The sequence below is a fragment of the Oryctolagus cuniculus genome, chromosome 7, assembly GCF_964237555.1.
Source record: "Oryctolagus cuniculus chromosome 7, mOryCun1.1, whole genome shotgun sequence".
Classification (NCBI taxonomy): domain Eukaryota; kingdom Metazoa; phylum Chordata; class Mammalia; order Lagomorpha; family Leporidae; genus Oryctolagus; species Oryctolagus cuniculus.
Genome location: NC_091438.1, coordinates 164,127,233 through 164,139,449, shown reverse-complemented (window position 1 = coordinate 164,139,449; position 12,217 = coordinate 164,127,233). Strand labels below are relative to the sequence as shown.

The window sequence follows — 12,217 nt, the reverse complement described above, 5'->3', positions numbered from 1 at the left end:
CTCAGCTACGTCTCGCACCGTATGGCCTTTACACCCCTATTCTTTCCCATGTCCCCACAGCCCCGAAAGACCAGTGCCAGGAATTCACCTCCGTCCACTGCCCCCTGCCCCCACCCACCCCTCCTCAACTATAAAAAGGCCCGGCCCCGGGGTGGGGCCCTCTGCCTGTGTCCGTCAACCTGCAGGTTTATTTTCTGAGCGAGCTGGGTCTGGCTGTGGTTTGCACACTGTGTCCTCTGTCCTGACACTGCCCCCCACAACCTCAGAGCTGGACACCACGTGGCCTTTATTTGCAGTCAGTGGAAGGCGGTTCTGGGAAGTTACAGGCGACACTTGCACACTGCTGATGAACTCTCTCCCTCCTGTGCTTGGGTCAGCACCAGCAGGCAGAGCGGCCTCCCAGCGCTGCCAGGTCAGTGGTCCCGCGCCACTCGGGAAAACACGCCTTCCGGCTCCTGGCCGTCCCCCAGGGCCGCAGCGAGTCCTTCTTGTCGCCTCCTCTCGGCCAAGGCCGCCAGGGACTTAAAAGTCTTGGGTTCGTGGATGGCCAGGTCTGCAAGCACCTTCCTGTTGAGCTCCACCTGGCACTGGGAACAGCAAGAGCGCGCGGCTCAGAACGCAGCTCAGAACGGGACGAAGGGGCTCCCTGGGACTCACTGTGAGTTCCCACGGGAGCGCTAAGCCAGGCATCCTGGGGGACGAGACCACAGGGGATTCCGGCTGCCGTGGGGGCTGGCGGGCTCTCACTCTGCACCTGCGGCCTGCGCACCTCGAGCACAGCCCCGGTCTCCGCCGGGCCGACCGCACCCCATCACAGTGGCAGTGCGAGTCCTGGATGGTCCCCGACCAACCCAGCTCCCTGCTGTGGCCTGGGAAAGCTGCAGAAGAAGCCCCAAGTGCTTGGGCCCCTGCACCCACCTGGGAGACCCAGAAGAAGCTGCTGGCTCCAGGCTCCAGCCTGGCCCAGTCCTGGCTATTATGGGCATTTGGGGAGTGAACCAGTGGATGGAAGATCTCCTCTCTCCCTGCCCCGCCTCCCTATCACCATTCCACAGCACATTTCCCCCAAGCTAAAGCTTCATCCGCTGTGTCATCAGAAATCAGTCGCAGTTGGGGCCAGCGCTGTGGCACAGTGGGTTAATGCCCTGGCCATATGCCATATGGGCGCCGGTTCTAGTCCCGGCTGCTCTTCTTCCGATCCAGCTCTCTGCTGTGGCCTGGGATAGCAGTAGAAGACGGCCCAAGCCCCACCCGCGTGGGAGACCCGGAAGAAGCTCCTGGCTTCGGATGGGCACAGCTCCAGCTGTTGCAGCAGATGGAAGACCTCGCTCTCTATCGCTCTTTCAAATAAATAAAATAAATCTTTTTTTTTTTTTTTGACATGCAGAGTGAACAGTGAGAGAGAGACAGAGAGAAAGGTCTTCCTTTTGTCGTTGGTTCACCCTCCAATGGCCACCATGGCTGGCACGCTGCAGACGGCGCACCGCGCTGATCCGATGGCAGGAGCCAGGTGCTTCTCCTGGTCTCCCATGGGGTGCAGGGCCCAAGCACCTGGGCCATCCTCCACTGCACTCCTGGGCCACAGCAGACAGCTGGCCTGGAAGAGGGGCAACCGGGACAGAATCCGGCGCCCCGACCGGGACTAGAACCCGGTGTGCCAGCGCCGCAGGTGGAGGATTAGCCTAGTGAGCCGCGGCGCCGGCTAATAAATCTTAAAAAAAAAAAAAAAAGAAATCAGTCACTGTTAATCCTTTCAAATTAAGCCTCGTCTTCCCTAGAACTGTTTATTTGAAAAGCAGAATTAGAGCGAGACAGAGATCATCCATCCAGTGGTCTACTCCCCAAGTGGCTACAACGGTCTGGGCTGGGCCAGGCTGAAGCCCGGAGCTCCATCCCGGTCTCTCGCGTGGTGCAGGGGTCCACGCCCTCGGCGTCTTCACTGCTTCACCAGCGCAGAGCAAGGAGCTGGTGGGAAGCAGAGCGGCCGGGACTCCTGGCTCCTGCAGCTCTCCCGCCCGCGGCCTCTGCAAGCGCTCAGGGACAAGCTCCGCCCCCCTCCTTAGGGAGGCATCGAGCCAGCACCTCAGCGCCACACCCGGGCGGCCGGTGTGCTGAGCCCCAAACCTTGCCAGGCTGGCTCTGGGTTGGCGTTCGCTGTCAGCGGGGCCGGATCCTCAACCATACCTTAATTAAATTGGAAACGAATGCTGGGTACTTCAGGCCGTGTTCCTGGGAGGCAGCTGTAATTCGGTTAATCCAGAGCTGAAATGAGACGGGGAGAGGAGTCAGGAGGCCCTGCCGGGCCCAGGCCTTCGGGCAGAGCACACAGAAAAGCTGGATTCACTGAGAGCGCGCAGGGGCAGTGGTCAGAGGCGTGGCTCCTCCTGCAGAGCCAGCTCCAAGCCCTGCGAGGCAGGGAAGGCACCACGACGGGCTCCGATCCAACACACGACTGTCAGACGGAGCAGCGACAGACCCTGCGGCAGGCACAGACGGGCACGAAGCGGGGGCCGGCGCTGTGGCCGCAGCGGGTGAAGCCACTGCCTGCACCGCCGGCCTCTCACACGGGCGCCGTCTCCTGTCCCGGCTGCTCCAAGTGCTTGGGCCCCTGCACCCTCGTGGGAGACCCGGAAGAAGCTCCTGGCTCCGGATCGGCGAAGCTCCGCCCACTGTGGCCACCTGGGGAGTGAACCAGCGGATGGAAGACATCCCTGTCCCTGTCTCTCTCTCTCTCTGCAACTCTGCCTTTCTTTCTTTTTAATTAATTAATTTATTTATTTTTGACAGGCAGAGTGGACAGTGAGAGACAGAGAGAAAGGTCCTCCTTTGCCATTGGTTCACCCTCCAATGGCAGCCGCGGCCGGCGCACCGCGCTGATCCGATGGCAGGAGCCAGGTGCTTCTCCTGGTCTCCCATGGGGTGCAGGGCCCAAGCACCTGGGCCATCCTCCACTGCACTCCCGGGCCACAGCAGAGAGCTGGACTGGAAGAGGGGCAACCGGGACAGAATCCGGCGCCCCGACCGGGACTAGAACCCGGTGTGCCGGCGCCGCAGGCGGAGGATTAGCCTGTTGAGCCGCGGCGCCGGCCCATCTGCCTTTCAAATAAATAAATAAATCTTAAAAAGAAAAAAGAAAGAAAAAAGCAGCTTTGAAGCCCATTTTCTCCCGCTACCCCGGTGACTCCTCAAAGCGTGAGAACGCGCGGGGCCGGCGCGCGGGGCCCCCCGACTGCCCCGCCCTCCACTCTCCGGGCCACACTCCTAACGCGCCACCGCCCCGGCCCGGGGCTCGGCCCGCGCGCGGCGGGCGTGGGGACGCTTACGGTCCGCATGGTCCTCTTCTTCAGCCTGCGGGCCTGCGTGCATTTCACGAAGGCCCTGGTCACGGCCCGGACGGCCAGCCGGTAGCAGCGGTTCTTCCTACCCCGGAAGTGCTGGGTAGAGAAACGGGAGAGCGGCGAGGTCGGCGGGCGGCCGCGGCCCGGAGCGCCCCGGAGCGGCCCGGCCCCGCCGGCGCGGGCGGCGCACTCACCCGGGCGTGCTTCAGCACCTCCTGCACCCGCCAGTAGCGGTCGGTGAGCCGGTTCCGCAGCCACAGCTGCGCCGTGAGGAAAACCATGGCGCCCCGAGACCCTGCGGCTCACAGCTCGCGCCGCTCCGCCGCCATGCCGCCCGCCGCGGGAGCGGGGCTCGCGAGCGCTTCCGGGGCGCCGGCGGCCCGAGCACTTCCGGGGCGCCGCGCGTGCGCGTTGCCGTCCGGGAGCCGGCGCCTGCGTCGGTGAGCTATCGGGCCCCGGCGGTCCGGCGGCCGGCTGGCGGAGCGAGGACGGAGGAGTAGACCTGGCCTGTGTTGGCGGGAAGCAGCCTGTCTACCCCGGGGAGGTCCCTGGAGAGCGTGGCCTGCGCGGAGCCCGGCGCTGGGGTCCGCAACCCCGTGCCCCGTGGGCAGAGCTCAGCTCCGGGAGCCGGGCTGGAGCGGGAGTGTCCTGGGACCCAACCGTGCGGGCGGCAGTGGGGGCAGTCCGACTGCCCCGGGTCGGGGGTCGGTCCTTGGCGGCTGCCCCCGAGAGACTCCCTTTGGACGAGGCGGCGGCGTGGAGCGAGCGGCCTCCTGCAGCTTCGTGCGCGGTGCGACTTTAAGTTGGAGAGAAGTTGCCGGACCAGAGTCCCCGGGTCGCTTCCCCCAGGGGCACCGGCTGTTCACGCTTTGCTCCATTTTGGGTTTTTTTATTTATTTATTTATTTATTTATTTATTTATTTTGACAGGCAGATGGACAGTGAGAGACAGACAGAAAGGTCTTCCTTTGCCGTTGGTTCACCCTCCAATGGCCGCCGCGGCCGGCGCACCGCGCTGATCCGAAGCCAGGAGCCAGGTGCTTCTCCTGGTCTCCCATGGGGTGCAGGGCCCAAGCACTTGGGCCATCCTCCACTGCACTCCCGGGCCACAGCAGAGAGCTGGCCTGGAAGAGGGGCAACCGGGACAGAATCCGGCGCCCCGACCGGGACTAGAACCCGGTGTGCCGGCGCCGCAGGCGGAGGATTAGCCTAGTGAGCCGCGGCGCCGGCCCCCATTTTTGTTTTAAGATGTATTTTTCGGTCGCAGCTTCCGTCCGCTGGTCCACTCGGCAGTTGGCCGCACCGCCAGGGCTGGGCCAGGAGCTTCCCCCTGGTTTCCCACGTGGGTGCAGGGACCCAAACGCTCCCCGGCTGCGTTAGGCAGGCCACGTGGGTGCAGGGACCCAAGCGCTCCCCGGCTGCGTTAGGCAGGCCACGTGGGTGCAGGGACCCAAGCGCTCCCCGGCTGCGTTAGGCAGGCGCTGGATCCGCAGCACAGCAGCGAGGACTCCAGCTAGCACGCGCACGGGACGCCTGCTGCGCCACACGCGGGGTCTTGGAGAGTGGGGGTGGTGTCTGGTGGAGGGAGTGGGGCGGAGGGGGCGAGGTTTGGGCCCCCGGCACCCACGTGGAGACGCGGAGGGGGCTCCTGGCTCCGGCCCGGCCGGCCCAGCCCTGGCTGTTGCAGGCACTGGGGCAGTGAACCGCCAGATGGGGGATCAAATGAAGTGACAAGAGGACGGGGCGATGCCATGTGGCAGCTCTCCGGACCGGGCGGAGTCCGGCGGGCGTCCGAGGCCTGAGGGGCAGCGTGCCTGCCCGTCTTGGAGAGCAAGGTGGGGACGGGGGGACCGTGCTGAGTAGCAGAGCACCCTAAAACGTGGTGGCCTGGCACAGGGCTCCCGCTCACCATCTCGCGAGCCGGGCAGTTCCGGGGCTGCCTCACGCAGCAGCATCGAGGACGGGGAGCTGGGCCAGCTGTCCCCTCAGGCAGTCTTGTCTCCACGTGCTGTCTGTGTGGTCTTCCTGGGGCTACTTGGAACGTGGGAGGGGCTGGGGCAGCAGAGGAGACCATGGTGTCTGCCCAGAGCCCCCACCCGGTGCCCCGTCCAGTGCCCGCCCAGTGGAAGGCAGAGGCAGCCTCACCTTTCCCACCTGGCCCGGGGGGCCACCCAGTGTCACCTCTGTGTACCCCAGAGTCCTCCACGTCACAGCGTGCAGAGGACACCGGCACGGCCACGCCGTGTGAGCGGGAGCCACTGGCAGGCCCGTGAGCAGGGGCAGCACAACCCAAGGTGTGGAACCAGGTGGCAGCCGTGTTTGGAGTGGGCTGCGGGGAAGCCAAGACAGATGGACTGGCTGGGTGAGGTCTGGGCACGAGTGGGGCAGCTTGCACCACAGTGGACACAGGGAGTGAGACGCGGGCAGCTCTGCAGGGCCCGAGTGCTGGCCAGCTGGGTGTGGTCCTCCTGGGGCTTCAAATCCGTCGTCCATCCAGCACTGCCCCTCCAGCCCTCACCTCTCCCCACCCTCTCCCGCACCCACCTGAGGGTCAGGCCAGTGCCTGCCTACCCAGGGGTGACCGGTTGTCACCTCCCAGGTGCTGGCTGTCCCTGGTGGCCTCCCCTGCCCTGCAAGTTCAATCGCACAGCTGGCCCGGGCTCAGGGGCGCCGCGGTGCTGACCTGGCACACCAGCTCTGCCTCTGTGGCTCAGAGGGTTAATCCTCCGCCTGCAGTGCTGGCATCCCATACGGGCACCAGTTCAAGTCCCAGCTGCTCCTCTTATCCAGCTCTCTGCTACGGCCTGGGAAAGCAGGGGAGGGTGGTCCAAGTGCTTGGGCCCTGCACCTGCACAGGAGACCCTGAAGAGGCTCCTGGCTCCTGGCTTCGGCTTGGCCCAGCTCCAGCCACTGCAGTCATTAGGGGAGTGAACTAGCATATGGAAGACCTCTCTGTCTCTCCCTCTTGCTGTCTGTAACTCTACCTCTCAAGTAAGTCTTTAAAAACAAAAATCCTGCTCTTAAAGCAGCTGACGACCGTGGCTCCTTTCCTAGGCGTCTGGGAGAGGTGGGCAGTCAGACAACAACCCCGAGGCTCCAGGTTCCTGGAGATGCCGAAGCCAGGACATGGGGGCCTGGTGCTGCTGCAGGGAGAGACGGGCACACGGGACACACCGGGCAGGGCGGGCTCAACCTGTACTGAGGTTGCTGTGGGCAGCTCAGCTGGCCTCCGTGCTCGGGCAGCCCCTGGCCCCTGGCCCCAGCCCTAGCCCTGATGACACTGGTCCAGGGAAACCTGGGCTTGGGAGGGCAGTGAGGCCAGCAGGAGGTCCAGAGAATGGGCTCCACACAGAAGGGCACACTCCAGCAGCCGCGGCCCTTGGCTTGAGCCCCAGGTGGCCAAATACAACATCTACGAAAACAGCAGCTTGAGGGGGTGTTGGGATTTGGTCACAGCTGTTGTCACGACTCAGCCTTTACCAGAGAGCCTGCCGGAGCCGCGGGGGGGTGGGGGGGGCACTGCAGCCCCAGGACAGACCCCGTGTGGCTGCCGCCTCCTCCAGGTGCCTCCAAGCTGAGTTCTGCTCTGTCCAGGCGCGTGGCCGGGAAACGCAGGGGCTGGGGAGCCAGACGGCCCTCAGAGGGCAGGCGGTGCGCGGGGCAGGCCCCCCTCGGACATCTGGGCCAGCTCACCCCACCGTGTTCTCAGGCCAGGGCTGGCCCCTCTGCTCAGCAGAAGCCGCGCGGTGGCACAGTGGTCATGCTCCGTGGCCAGGTGCAGAGCCGTCTTGTGCAGCCAGCCAGCAGCGTTGACCTGCGCTCCCTTGTCCAGCAGGTGGCTGGCGACCTCCACGTGGCCCCCCCGAGCAGCGTGGTGCAGGGGTGTGAGGTCCAGCGAGTCCCGAGTGTCCACCTCAGCTCCCCAGGCTACCAGCAGCTGGACGGCAGGCAGGTGTCCCCGGGCAGCAGCCCTGTGCAGCGCAGAGCGGCCATGCCTGTCCCTGAGGCTTGGGTCCGCCCCGTGGCCCAGCAGCACCTCAATGTCCTGGAAGGGGGGGACAGGGGCCACCTCAGCCTGAATGTGGGAGGGGCTGGGGCCGGGAGGAGCCACTTGTCAGCCACCTGCTGACAAGACTCTGCCCCTCCTTGGTAAACGGCCAGAGCCCAGGACACCCCGGCAGGGCTCTGAGTGGAGGTGTCCACTGTCCCCCAGTGAGCCACAAACTCAAGCCTTGGGGCGGCTGGCATGGCAGGGTGCACCGGCATCCATACGGGAGCGACAGCGCAAGACCTGGCCACTCCACTTCCCATCCAGCCCCTGCTGTGGCCTGGGAAAGCAGCAGGCGATGGCCCAAGTGCCTGGGCCCCTGCAGCCACGTGGGAGACCCGAATGAGGCTCCTGGCCTCTGGTTTCTGCTTGATCCAGTTGGCTGCTGGGGGAGCGATTCAAATTCATTCTCTCTCCACACACACACCCTCACTTCCTGTTTGTCGCTCTGCCTTTCAAATAAATAAAAATATTAAAAAAAAAATCTCAAGAGTTGGTGGTGGACCGCAGCACCGCCCGGGTCCGTGGTAGCATTTTCCAGAAGGGAGCCGGAAGCAAGGCCAGGGGGTTCCCTGGGGCTCTCCGGGACGGCCACCCCCCCTGGGGACAGCCGCACCTACCTGCTCGCGGCCCAGGCTGGCCGCCAGCCCCAGCGCGGTGGCCCCGGAGCCGTCGGCGGCGTCCGCCTGTGCCCCGCGCGCCAGCAGGAGGCGCAGCGCGGCCCCGCGGCCCGCCGCGGCCGCCGCCAGCAGCGCGCCGTCCAGCTCCGCGCCGCCCGCCGCCAGCAGCTCGAGCACCGGCAGCCGCCCGCCCGCGGCCGCCCAGTGCGCCGCCGTCCAGCCCCGCGCGTCAGCCAAGGCGGGGCCCGGGCCCGGCGCGGCCAGCAGGACGGCGGCGAGCGGCGTGCGACCGAGCGCGGCGGCGCAGTGCAGCGGCGTGAGGCCGGCCCCGCAGCGCGCCGCCGCCGGGGCCCCGCGCCGCAGCAGCAGCTCCGCCACGCTCGAGTGGCCGTGCCAGGAGGCCTCGTGCAGCGGCGTGCGCCCCGCGCTGTCGGCGGCCGCCGCCGGGGCCCCGCGCCGCAGCAGCAGGTGCACCAGGGGCGCGTGGCCGCGCAGCACCGCCAGGTGGAGCGGGGTCCGGCCGGCGCGGTCCCTGCGGGGAGGCAGCGGGGTCTGCGGGTGGCCGCGCCCCGTCGTGCCCCTCGGCCCTCCCCTCCCCGGGAAGGGACCCTGCCCGGCTAAGACACTGCGTCCCCCAAGGGCCCACCTCTCCTCCACGCTGGCCCCTTGCCGCAGCAGCTGCAGCACCAGCCCCACGGGGCCCCGCCACACGGCCCGGAGAAGGCAGCCGGGGCCCTGGGCGGCTTCCGCGGGGGCCTCCTCGGAGCCCAGCTCCGTCCACCGCAGCTCCTGCTCCGCGTCCTCCCTTGCCAGGTCCCACTTGCAGCACTCGGGTCTCCTGGCGTCCACCTGGGGAGAGTAGGGTCCCGCACCCACCCTACAAGGCCTCTGGCCAGTCCCGCCCAGTGTCAGCTAAGGAGAAGCCCCGCCGGGGCTTAGCCTGTCTGGGGGCTTCACTTACAGCTACCCCCAGGGTTTCTGTGTGGTCCGGGGTCTTCTCCATGGCTGGCCGGTCCCGCCTGCAGGCTCAGAGCTGCAGTACCTGCTCCCCGACGACCAAGCTCACCTAGGGGGAGGGGCCGCCCTGGCTCCGCCTCCTGCCCATGGGCTGGCAGAGTCCACCCAACACTGTTTACCCAGCAACTTAGTGGGAGGCCCTGCCTGCCAGGCTGCAGCCCCTCCACACCCACACCCCGGCTCAGCCCCCCTCCCAGGGAACACAGGCCAGAGCAGGTAGTTCCAGAAAGACGAGCAGGAACTTGCCTGGGGACCACGGCCCGTCCCACCACCCGGAGCACAGCCTTCCATGTGCCCCGACTTGCTGGGGGACCCCCCACCAGGACTCCTGGGGTCCCTGGGGCCCTGCCCCCACCTGACCTGTCCCTGCTGCCTAAGGCCCCCCCCCCCCCCGCTCGGGGGCTGGCCTGTCCCTGCTGGTCCCAGTCAGCTGAGGCTCACACACAGCGTTTGCATGAAGGTGATCCAGCTGCGTGGGGGGGGGGGGCACAGCAGGGGGCCGGTGCCTGGGCAGGGAGGCGTCCCAGCAGAGCTGGCTCCCCCAGGGCAGGGCCTAAGTGGGCCTTGGAATCCTGCAAACCTGGGTCCAGGATACCTGTCCAGTGTCCAGACGGGAGACGCTGCCCTGCCGGCTGACCCCTCGGCCTCTCCCCTCCAGTACCTGATGGGGGTCCGTGAGGAGGCAGCAAAGTCGGGGCCCCTTCCCATCCCAGCACCACTCGGACCGCCAGACGCCCAGGAGGAGAGGAAGTCCTGAGGTCCCCGTGGGGACCTGGAGCAGCCCTGGGCTCCCGCCTGCGTTAGTCTCTCCTGAGTCCTTGCCACTGCCCGGAAATGTCTGCTTGTGCTGTGGCAAATGTCTTCCTTTCTCTCCTAGAGCGTTCCATGGGGCAGGTCTCGCAGACATCAGCCACTGTGGTTTGCTGTGAGCGGCAAAGGCAAGTTGGGCCAAGTCCTCGGTCCCCTGCCCCTCTGTGCCACAGGAGCGGCTTCGTGCTGGCCCTGGCCCTGGGGGCTGGCCGGAGAGTCCCACTCCTCACCCCAGACTCCCGGGAGACGGACAGGCAGTCAGAGGCCGCCTGTCTGCCCAGGGCGAGCTGTGGAGCTGTCGGAGAGCCAGTCCACAGGGCGCACCTGCAGGCCGGCAGCCTCCCCAGCCCCTTGGCCTGGGCTCCTCAGAGCTTCGGGCACTTCCTGGCACAACCTTGGAACTTGATCCCGCGTCCTGTCCTGTTGGTGGTGTTTGGAGGCGGGGGCTTTGGCAGGTGATCAGAGTTAGATGGGGTCACGCCCCCCCATGGGCACCTTGCCCTGTGTGGCCGGACGCCTGAGCGGGCACCGGAGCCAGGAGCCCAGTGAACGTGCCTTCTTCATGGATGACCCCGCAGACACAGAGAGACCCAGCAGCAGCCAGCGTCAGCCAGTGAATGAGGGCCTGTGGAGGACGTGGATGGTGCAGCTTTTCTTTGTTAATCCCAAATTCATTATCTGAATAAACAGGCACTGGGCACGCGGTGAGCACGTGGTGCACCCACGTGGGATGCCTGGTTCACGTCCTGGCTGTGGTGCTTCTGACCCAGCTCTCTGCCAAGCCCACGGAGACCCGGATGGAGCTCCAGGCTCCTGGCGTCAGCCTGGCCCAGCCCTGCCCGTTGTGGGCGCTTGGGGAGGGAACCAGCGGATGGAAGAGCCCCTTTCTCTGTCTCTTCCTCTCTCTGTCCTTTTGTCTGTCATATAAAATCTAAATAAACAGTTTTGAGAAAAGTTCTTGGCACATGTGTGCCAGTGAAAACAGGCTGCCGCAGAGTCGGGCAGGGCCCCTCGGCTCCCGACGGGCGCGGCCATGCCGTGCGTAGCTGTCGTCATCCTGTTTTGGGGCTCTGCGGGAGGCTGGCGCGCGGGAGGCCTGCAGACGCTGGGAGGAAAGTTGAAAGGGACGAAGCCGCGGAATCGTGCAGCTCACAGGGACTCACTATGGTTTGTCTTTTTTCTAAGATTTATTTTATTTGCCGGCGCCGCGGCTCACTAGGCTAATCCTCCACCTTGCGGCGCCGGCACCCCGGGTTCTAGTCCCGGCCGGGGCGCCCGATTCTGTCCTGGTTGCCCCTCTTCCAGGCCAGCTCTCTGCTGAGGCCCGGGAGTGCAGTGGAGGATGCCCAAGTGCTTGGGCCCTGCACCCCATGGGAGACCAGGAGAAGCACCTGGCTCCTGCCATCGGATCAGCGCGGTGTGCCGGCCGCGGCGGCCATTGGAGGGTGAACCAACGACAAAAGGAAGACCTTTCTCTCTGTCTCTCTCTCTCATTGTCCACTCTGCCTGTCAAAAAAAAAAAAAAAAAAAAGATTTATTTTATTTGAAAGAGAGACAGAGACAGAAAGATCGTCCGTCTGCTGGTTCACCCTCCAAATGACTGCAGCAGCTGGGGCTGGGCCAGGCCAAAGCCAAGAGCCCGGAGGTTCTTCCAGGTCTCCCACATGGGTGCAGAGGCTCAAGGACTTGGGCCATCTTCCACTGCTTTTCCAGGCCACAGCAGGGAGCTGGATTGGAAATGGAGCAGCTGGGACTTGAACCGGTGCCCATATGGGATTCAGGCATTTCGGAAGGCTTTACCTGTTATGCCACAGCAAAGGCCCCAGAATGAAATTAAATTTAAAAATGCTGGCCGGCACCGCGGCTCACTAGGCTAATCGTCCGCCTTGCGGCGCCGGCACCCCGGGTTCTAGTCCCGGTCGGGGCGCCCGATTCTGTCCCGGTTGCCCCTCTTCCAGGCCAGCTCTCTGCTGTGGCCCGGGAGTGCAGTGGAGGATGGCCCAGGTGCTTGGGCCCTGCACCTCATGGGAGACCAGGAGAAGCACCTGGCTCCTGCCATTGGATCAGCGCGGTGCGCCGGCCGCAGCGCGCCGGCCGCGGCGGCCATTGGAGGGTGAACCAACGGCAAAGGAAGACCTTTCTCTCTGTCTCTCTCTCTCACTGTCCACTCTGCCTGTCAAAAAAAAAAAAAAAAAATTTAAAAATGCTGTATGGCGTGCAGGAAGGTTACATGCTGGGATTTGGGGACGGAGTGGGAGGCGATGAGGAGCGGTCTGCAGCCCCCCTCCACGGACACGGACGCCTTCACCCAGCACTGGAAACCCACTGCTGTATCAGCCCCGCTGAGCACTGTGGCCGCCGTCCCTGCGTGCACCAGGTGCGGGG

General features: G+C 65.4%; 2 protein-coding genes across 3 annotated transcripts; both read right to left on the bottom strand.

The window, feature by feature from the left end:
• Positions 1 to 269: 269 nt before the first annotated feature.
• On the bottom strand, positions 270 to 3,725 carry MRPL20 (mitochondrial ribosomal protein L20). Its single transcript, XM_008253464.4, has 4 exons — positions 3,533 to 3,725; positions 3,324 to 3,434; positions 2,185 to 2,262; positions 270 to 587 (listed from the first exon to the last, which is right to left on the bottom strand). The coding sequence occupies exons 1-4, from the start codon at positions 3,617 to 3,619 to the stop codon at positions 414 to 416; spliced, it is 450 nt and encodes a 149-aa protein (XP_008251686.1). The 5' UTR covers positions 3,620 to 3,725; the 3' UTR covers positions 270 to 413.
• A 490-nt stretch (positions 3,726 to 4,215) lies between these two features.
• On the bottom strand, positions 4,216 to 11,038 carry ANKRD65 (ankyrin repeat domain 65). 2 transcript variants are annotated; one of them, XR_011390928.1, is made up of 5 exons: positions 8,967 to 9,369; positions 8,652 to 8,854; positions 8,006 to 8,537; positions 5,483 to 7,382; positions 4,216 to 5,389 (listed from the first exon to the last, which is right to left on the bottom strand). XR_011390928.1 is itself a non-coding variant. In XM_070079428.1 (5 exons), exons 2-5 carry the CDS (start codon positions 9,006 to 9,008, stop codon positions 6,975 to 6,977), a joined length of 1,185 nt encoding a protein of 394 aa, XP_069935529.1. In that variant the 5' UTR covers positions 9,009 to 9,071; positions 9,684 to 11,038; the 3' UTR covers positions 4,216 to 6,974. The 2 variants fall into 2 exon arrangements, 1 of the variants encoding a protein (XP_069935529.1); XM_070079428.1 differs by adding an exon at positions 9,684 to 11,038 and having other exon boundaries at positions 4,216 to 7,382; positions 8,967 to 9,071.
• Positions 11,039 to 12,217: the final 1,179 nt, after the last annotated feature.

Coding starts and splice junctions, on each gene's coding strand:
- MRPL20 (XM_008253464.4), bottom strand. CDS start 3,619: ATGGTTTTCCTCACGGCGCAGCTGTGGCTGCGGAACCGGCTCACCGAC. Junction 2,263..3,323: donor AGAAGAGGACCATGCGGACC/GTAAGCGTCCCC, acceptor GTCTCATTTCAG/CTCTGGATTAACCGAATTAC. Junction 588..2,184: donor TCGTTTCCAATTTAATTAAG/GTATGGTTGAGG, acceptor TGCTGTTCCCAG/TGCCAGGTGGAGCTCAACAG.
- ANKRD65 (XM_070079428.1), bottom strand. CDS start 9,008: ATGGAGAAGACCCCGGACCACACAGAAACCCTGGGGGTAGCT. Junction 8,855..8,966: donor CAGAAACCCTGGGGGTAGCT/GTAAGTGAAGCC, acceptor TACTCTCCCCAG/GTGGACGCCAGGAGACCCGA. Junction 8,538..8,651: donor GGGGCCAGCGTGGAGGAGAG/GTGGGCCCTTGG, acceptor GCCTCCCCGCAG/GGACCGCGCCGGCCGGACCC.